Source organism: Oncorhynchus mykiss, chromosome 12, assembly GCF_057628025.1.
Source record: "Oncorhynchus mykiss isolate SJ-2025 chromosome 12, ASM5762802v1, whole genome shotgun sequence".
In the NCBI taxonomy this organism is placed as follows: Eukaryota; Metazoa; Chordata; class Actinopteri; order Salmoniformes; family Salmonidae; genus Oncorhynchus; species Oncorhynchus mykiss.
Window position 1 is genome coordinate 45001525 of NC_143033.1, and position 8891 is coordinate 45010415.

An 8891-nucleotide genomic window follows, 5' to 3' on the forward strand; every position below is an offset into this window, starting at 1 on the left:
AGTGGCCATAAAGAAGCCCAGAACAAGACTGGGTCAGAGTAGACTTTTAGAGTTTTCATTGTCCCTTTGCTTTCTTTTTACAGTGAAGCATGGTGGTGACAGTATCATGTTGTGGTGAGGTTTATCATTGGCAGGGACTTGGAAACAAGTCCAGACGTGAACCCAATCGAACATCTCTGGAGAGACCTTAACATTGCTGTGCAGTAACGCTCCCCATCAAACCTGGGCTTGAGAGGATTTGCAGAGAAGAATAGGAGAAACTCCCCAAATGCAGTTTGCCAAGCTCAGGGCTATAATCGCTGCCAAAGGTGCTTCAACAAAGTCCTGAGTAAGGGGTCTGAATTTCGCTAGAATCAATTATTGTAGGATAGTGTTAGATACATATATCTATAATACAATAGCATGTTTCTCAATTAAAGAGCAGCTACCAGCTGTCCTTTTATTGTGTTTTAAATTAATGTTTAAAAAAAAAGCAGCTAAGCTGACGTATTGATTAGCCTTGATTATTTTCGTTTTGGAGTTGGAGTCAAGAGAGTCAATTCCAATTACTCTGCTAGCAGGAGTCTGGAGTCGACTGCAAAAATCTTGGATGGAATCCAAAAAACACCAGATCCCCTCCACAGGCACTATGGCAGGGGGACAGGGGAGGGGCGGGAGGGGTTCAGAGGGTGAGTGTGCAGCTGCAGCCTCGTCTTGGATGACTAAGATGTAAATCCAGTCCTTCCGTAAAGTAAACTGTGTATCAGAGACCGGCTTGGGCCAATGAGAGACCGGAATGCAGTAAAATGGGCAGCCAATGGCTGCGTGTCTGCCCGGTATATAAGCTGAGGGCAAGGACCTTCAGAGTTGGGTGACCTCTATATTTTGGCTCTGGTGAACAGGATCTGATCCCAAGGACTGTTACTTTTTTTCTTGTCTGGTGTGCAGGTAACTCAATGTTGCGCTTTGTATGAATAGCTAAAGCTTTGGGAAGCCAGGTTGGTGGTTTTGATTAGTTGGACTTGGAAAAGCTTCTGAGCAAAAACATTTTTGGGGGGAGAATAGGTGTACAACATGTCATTTTAGAGTTAGCTAAATAATTTTTGGGGGGAGGTGCTTTACCTCTCCTGCACATGTAGCTACTTTTCTTTTGTCTTTCTTTTGCCTTTTAATTGTCATCATACTTAAAAAATGAATAGGCTTAACGATGCAAAATCAATAATGTAAATGTACATATGGGGCATTCTGGAAACGTTTCAGATCAGTAGAATATTTGACAGCATATTTTAGTAGGAGTCTGATTCTCTTGGCTCGTTTGACAAAGACCGATTCGTTTTGAAAAAATGAAGTTGTGAAGTTGTGAACTGTTGCAAAGTTTTATAAGGTTTGTTTCAGCAAATAGTTCTCTAGTGTGGATACTGAGGTAAATAAGTAAGTGTCTCACAATCCGATACAGTATGAGGCGTCTAAACATCTCTGGAACAGGTGTAAAAAAATATATAAAAAAATAGCTTGAATGTCTAGCAGTTGCTTTCGGACAGTTACTGTAACAGTCACATCCTTTCATTGCCTTTGGACATGGGTATGTGATGCAACAACTGTGTCAATACTTACGGCCAGATGTCCCAGCATCGTCCGGGTTATAGGGGAGGGTTTGGCCGACCGGGATGTCCTTATCCCATCGTGCTCTAACGACTCCTTGTGACATGCCCGCAAGCTGTCTTCGGTTGCCAGTTGTACAGTGTTTCCTCTGACACATTGGTGCTGCTGGCTTCTGGGTTAAGTGACCAGTGTGTCAAGAAGCAGTGCAGCTTGGCAGGGTCGTGTTTCGGGGGATGCATGGCTCTCGACCTTCACCTCTCCTGAGTCCGTATGGGAGTTGCAGCGATGTGACAAGACTGTAACTACCAATTGGATATCACGAAAATGGGATAAAAGTTGAAAAAAAAATAATAAGAAAGAAATACAATTTGTGAATTGGTAAATGACCTATCAAGTATAGTGAATACAATTCAATTAATGAGTTGGCCTTTAAAATCAATTGACCCTTGTGTTAAGAACTATAAAAAACAAGAGGGGCTGGAAAAGGTAATGGCACAACAGCCAGTTGGTCTCTCTGATGGATAGGACCCAACGTGTTGAGTGATCGCACTGTAGGGTATGGGGCTATATTGTGAGGGGGGGCTCTTTGTGTGAGTGGACGGTGTGGAAATATGTTCCATGCATAAGGGAGAAAGGTAATATAGGTTAGGGGTGGAATGTTAGAGGTTGGGGTGAGGGTGTTTAAATATATCCAACAAACGTGCTTCTCCTGCTTATCTATTCCAAACAGAATCATGACACAGTGGACGGCGCTCCTTATAGACTCTACTCCACTGTCAGTGTCAGGGAACTTCATTTCAGATAGGTTAATATTAGGTTTTGTGGGTTGTTTTCTGTGCAAATAGACATTAAAGATCTAAAGATTTCCTATTTTCTTTCTCCCCTGCAGTATTAAACACAATCATGCCTTTCGGTAACACCCACAACAACTTCAAACTCAACTTTAAAGTTGAGGAGGAGTACCCTGACCTCACAAAGCACAACAACCACATGGCCAAGGTGCTGACCAAGGACATGTACGCCAAGCTGAGGGACAAGCAGACCCCCTCCGGCTTCACCCTGGATGACGTCATCCAGACCGGTGTAGACAACCCTGGTGAGTGACATACATTTCCCACACAACCCCGGTGGATAGTCACTAACCGCCGCAAACACACAATACACCCCTGTCAAAGATAAAGCTGAGCAGGTATCAAAACCCTACAACAGTCTGCACAACCAAGTTAGCGCTCTAAGAATCAATAGATCGTAATATCATTGCAATTAAAACATATAAAAATAATACATGCCATTTAGCAGATGCTTATATCCCATTTACAGTCAAGACATACTAATACCACAACCATACATGATACTAGATTTGCAGGTTACCTTATTCAATATGCAGCATACATTTCACATGTATTCAATATGCAGCATACACCACATAGTGGTATATTAATGTTTGTACTCTGTAGACCTGCTGGCTTCTTACAGCCACTTCTCTCTCTGTCTTCAGGTCACCCCTTCATCATGACCGTTGGCTGCGTGGCTGGTGATGAGGAGTCCTACGAGGTCTTCAAGGATCTGTTGGACCCCATCATCTCAGACCGTCATAGCGGTTACAAGCCCACAGACAAGCACAAGACCGACCTGAACTTCGAGAACCTGAAGGTAGGGCTTTGTATACATTTGTTGGACATGTTTTCTTGGTTTCATTCTCGATTAGATGTAGAATGGAAAGATGGCAACGGTATCTCTGCAGCACATAGGAGGTTGGGAATCACAGACTTGTTGAAATGTTCAGGTCTAAAACTCAGTTGTGACCTTGTTTCTGTGTAGGGAGGTGATGACCTGGACCCTAACTACGTCCTGTCCAGCCGTGTGCGTACCGGCCGCAGCATCAAGGGATACACCCTGCCACCCCACAACAGCCGTGGCGAGCGCAGAGCAGTGGAGAGACTGTCTGTCGAGGGTGAGCCACCCAGCTATCAATAGCTACATATGCATCCATAGGATTGTTCATGAAGCTAGACAGTAAAACTAACAAAAGGGTATTTATCGGAAATTGAGATGGAGATCAAAAGTGAATCCTTAGTTGCAATGACTTGTGCATGGCGTCAAATAACTCCATATAGGAGATACCATGTTAAGAGTGAGGGGAAACTGAGGGGTTTTCTGTCTCTCCAGCCCTGGACACCCTGGATGGTGAGTTCAAGGGAAAGTACTACCCCCTGAATAAGATGACCGATGCCGAGCAGGAGCAGCTGATCGCCGACCACTTCTTGTTTGATAAGCCCGTCTCCCCCCTGCTGCTGGGTGCTGGTATGGCCCGTGACTGGCCCGACGCAAGAGGAATCTGGTGAGTAACCCGAGCACAGGCCCACACCAAAACAATACTGTTTGTGGAAACAGATGGTGTATTGTGCAGAACATCCCACAATGTATCGTGGCGATGCGTCATGTGAAACCCCGTCCCTCCTTTCTGAAGGCACAACGATGCCAAAAGCTTCTTGGTCTGGGTGAATGAGGAGGATCACCTGCGTGTCATCTCCATGGAGAAGGGTGGCAACATGAAGGAGGTCTTCAGACGCTTCTGCGTTGGTCTGAAAAGGGTACGTTCTTGTACTCAAACCATTTTGATATGGCCCAAAAACACCCCTAAAACAATGGAAATACATGAAACAAAGAGAGACAAAGACAACAATGTTGATATATGGTTGTTTCTCTTACCTGACAGATTGAGGAGACTTTCAAAAAGCACAACCACGGCTTCATGTGGAACGAGCATCTCGGCTATGTGCTGACCTGCCCATCCAACCTGGGAACCGGCCTGCGTGGTGGAGTGCACGTCAAGCTGCCCAAGCTGAGCACACATGCCAAGTTCGAGGAGATCCTGGGCAGGCTGCGTCTGCAGAAGCGTGGCACAGGTACACACACGCACAACAGAAAAACACATCCAGAACAGCTGCTGATATATTCAACTCTAATTCGTCACAGATCACAGCTGTCTTCCCTTTCACAACAAAACATGTAAAAGGAGATTAGCATGAGCGAAAGCTATTATGAAATAGCCATGTCCCACAGCTGTTAATTCATTGAGTCTGTATTTTGTTGACATCTGGATCATTTATAGTATCAGTAGGGATGCAGAGATAGTCTGAGACAAACACTTACACTCGCCTCTCTCCCCATTTTCCTCGCTCTCTCCAGGTGGCGTGGACACCGCCTCCGTGGGTGGAGTGTTCGACATCTCCAACGCTGACCGTCTGGGCTCCTCTGAGGTGGATCAGGTCCAGATGGTGGTCGATGGTGTCAAGCTCATGGTGGAGATGGAGAAGAAGCTGGAGAAGGGAGAGGCCATCGACGGCATGATCCCCGCCCAGAAGTAAAGAGTTGTTGACGTCGCTATTCATCTTTTGTTTTTCTACTGTCAAGTCATGTGAAATCGAGCCAAACCAACTACCGCGCAGAGGAAACTGATGGTCGCTCTAGAGACTCTTGACTGCTGCTCACATCTTTTTCTTCAGCCTTTTTCTTTTTCTCCTTTTTCTTCCTTTTCTTCCTTCAGACGTTTCTTCCCACTTCTCTCCTGTTCAGTCAGTAACATCAGGGGATCAGTCTCCACTACAGTCGGCTTGCCTGACAGATGTGGCGTCACCTTAATTTGAACTTTGGTTCTAAAAAGTTACCATTTCAATTGTGATTCAATAAACCTGGCCCCATGAACCAAAACGGATGTCAACATAGCTTGGTCTTTCTTGGTCATACACTCGTGATAAGTCACTGTAAATGTTAAAACAAGTCTAACATTGTTCACTTTAACCATAAAAAAGTGTTTATATGGTCCCACAGTACACAGAGTTAATTGTACGCTTTCAATTTCACAGATATTCTGTAAATAGTTGCAAATTAAGTTAACATTGGCCAACACTGTTGGTTATTGTTGGATTCCCTCTACTATGGTGTAACAAAAAAATTGTAATCCCTCAGAAATGTCTTAACTCTAATAGTGACTACCTTTTTAACACACAGGCACTGGCAGGGTTTTCAAAGTGTTGTTACAAAGTAGCAATGCAGGTTGAGGCCCACAAATTGGAATCAACATTGAAACAAAATTGTGTGGTGGTTGTGTTTTAGCTGGATAGTAGGCAAATATGCTATTAACAAGCCTAACTGTCCAACAATAAAGCATGAACATGAGTAATTATCAACAGTAAGAGCAACAGCAACAAACAAGTGATGTTAAATATTTATCACTTAACAACAACATAAACCGTAAACAATGCGTAGCCATTCATATTTGTACATTTCCCTGGAAAATGTATATTTCCATGAACATTAGGGAGGTAGTTTTAAAGTTCCAAGAATGTTTGTTTTTTATGTTTATGCAATGTGTTTTTGACAACTTTCCTGCAAATTCATGAAAGGTCACACAGCATGTCAGGGCCTTCAGCAGAAGAATTGGAGGCGTGTTTATAAGAACATCAGTAGTTAAAGCGACTTTGGGTCCTTATCAGCGACTTTGAGACCTTGAAAGCGCTAAATATACTGAACAAAAATATAAACGCAACATGTAAAATGTTGGTCCCATGTTTCATGAGCTGAAATAAAATATCCCAGAAATGTTCCATAGGCACACATTTGTTTACATTCCTATTAGTGAGCATTTCTCCTTCGCCAAGATCATCCATCCACCTGACAGGTGTGGCATATCAAGAAGCTGATGAAACAGCATGATCCTTACACAGGTGGAAAATAAAAGGCCACTCTAAAATGTGCAGTGTTGTTACACAACACAGTGCCACAGATGTCTCAAGTTGAGGGAGCATGCAATTACCATGGAATGTCCACCAGAGCTGTTGCCAGAGAATTTAATGTTAATTTCTCTACCATAAGATGCCTCCAATGTCATTTTAGAAAATTTGGCAGCACGTCTAAACGGCCTCACAACTGCCGCCCACGTGTAACCTCTTCAGCCAAGGACCTCCACACACTGCTTCTTCACATGTGGGATCATCTGAGACCAGCCACCCGGACAGCTGAATTTGCACAACTGAAGAATTTCTGCACAAATTGTCAGAAAACGTCTCAGGGACGCTCATCTGCGTGCTTGTCATCCTCTTAAATAGTCTTGACCTGACTGCAGTTCGGCGTCGTAACCGACTTCAGTTGGCAAGTGCTCACCTTCGATGGCCACTGGCAAACTGGAGAAGTCAGCTCTTCACTGAAGAATCCCGGTTTCAACTGTACCGGGCAGATGCAGACAGCATGTATGGTGTGGGGTGAGTGGTTTGCTGAAGTCAACGTTGTGAACAGAGGTGTCAGTGGGGTTATGGTATAGGCAGGCATCAGCTACGGACAATGAACACAATTGCATTTTATCGATGGCAATTTCAATGCACAGAGATACCATGACGAGATTCTGATGCACATTGTCGTGTCATTCATCCTCCGCCATTACCTCATGTTTCAGCATGATAATGCACGGCCCCATATCACAAGGATCTGTACACAATTCCTGGATGCTGAAAATGTCCCAGTTCTTCCATGGCCTGAATAAACACCAGACATTTCACCCATTGAGCATGATTGGGATGCTCTGGATCGACGTGTAGGACAGCGTGTTCTAGTTCCTGCCAATATCCAGCAACTTTACACAGCCATTGAAGAGGAGTGGGACAACATTCCACACAGGTCACAATCAACAGCCGGATCAACTCTATACGAAGAAGATGTGTCACGCTGCTTGAGGCAAATGGTCACACCAGATACTGACTGGTTTTCTGATCCATGCCCCTACCGTTTTTTTAAAGGTATCTGTAACCAACTGATGCATATACATATGTATTCCCAGTAAATTGAAATCCATAGACTAGAGCCTAACGAATTTATTTAAATTGACTGATTTCCTTATATGAACTGTAAATGAGTAAAATCTTAGAAATAGTTGCATGTTGCGTTTATCTTTTTGTTCCGTGTAAATACCATTCATTATTATTATTATTATTTGGTGAAGTTAACAGAATTTTCCTACATTAGGTGCCATTTATGAAAACTTTGGTTTGCATTACACTATTAAAATGACACACAGTGAAAAGGTATTTGCTCCTTTCTGATTTTTGCAAATTTTTTGATAGTGACTTTTATCAGATCTTCAACCAAACCTAATATTAGATAAAGGGAACCTGAGTTTACAAAAAGAAAAATGGATACTTATTTTATGTATTTAACTAACAAAGTTACGCAACACCCCCTGTGTGAAAAAGTAATTGCCCATTTACACTCAATAACTGGTTGTGCCACTTTTAGCTGCATTGACTCCAACCAAACACTTCCTGTAGTTGTTGATCAGTCTCTCATGTCGCTGTTGAGGAGTTTTGGCCCTCTCTTCCATGCAGAACTGCTTCAACTCAATGACATTTGTTGGTTTTCAAGCATGAACTGTTCGTTTCAAGTCCTGCCACAACATCTCAATTGGGATTAGGTCTGGACTTTGCTTTTTAGCCATTTTCATGTAGTCTTGACTGTGTGTTTTTGATCATTGTCTTGCAGCATGACCAAGCTGCACTTTAGCTTCAGCTCACAAACGGATGGCCTGACATTCTCCTGTAGAATTCTCTGATACAGAGCAGAATTTATGGTTCCTTCTATTAAGGCAAGTCGTCCAGGTCCTGAGGCAGCAAAGCATCCCCAAAGCATCACACTACCACCACCATGCTTGACCGTTGGTATGAGGTTCTTTTTGTGGAATGCAGTTTGGTTTTCGCCAGGTACAATGGGACCCATGTCATCCAAAAAGGTATACTTGTGAATCATCTGTCCATAGAACATTCTCCCAAGAGTCTTGATAATCATCCAGTTGCTTCCAGGTGCTTTTTGGCAAACTTGAGTCAACTTTTTGGACTACATGGTAATTCTGGGGACATACAGTACCAGTCAGAAGTTTGGACACACCTACTCATTCAAGGGTTTTTCTTTATTTTTACTATTTTTTACATTGTAGAATAATAGTGAAGACATCAAAACTATGAAATAACAAATATGGAATCATGTAGTAACCAAAAAAGAGTTAAACAAATCCAAATATATTTTATATTTGAGATTCTTCAAATTAGCCACCCTTTGCCTTGATGACAGCTTTGCACACTCTTGGCATTCTCTCAGCCAGCTTCTGGAATGCATTCCAATTAACAGGTGTGCATTGTTAAAAGTTAATTTGTGTAATTTCCTTCTTAATGCATTTGAGTCAATCAGTTGTGTTGTGACAAGGTAGGGTTGGTATAAAGAAGATAGCCCTATTTGGTAAAAGACCAAGTCCATATTATGGC

At 42.9% G+C, this 8891-nt stretch overlaps 1 protein-coding gene across 1 annotated transcript; it reads left to right on the top strand.

Annotated features, from left to right (window-relative positions):
* The first annotated feature begins 848 nt into the window (after positions 1-848).
* LOC110537651 (creatine kinase M-type) lies at positions 849-5295 on the top strand. Its single transcript, XM_021623857.3, has 8 exons — positions 849-927; positions 2471-2677; positions 3080-3234; positions 3403-3535; positions 3751-3922; positions 4052-4175; positions 4301-4490; positions 4774-5295. The coding sequence occupies exons 2-8, from the start codon at positions 2485-2487 to the stop codon at positions 4950-4952; spliced, it is 1146 nt and encodes a 381-aa protein (XP_021479532.1). The 5' UTR covers positions 849-927; positions 2471-2484; the 3' UTR covers positions 4953-5295.
* Positions 5296-8891: the final 3596 nt, after the last annotated feature.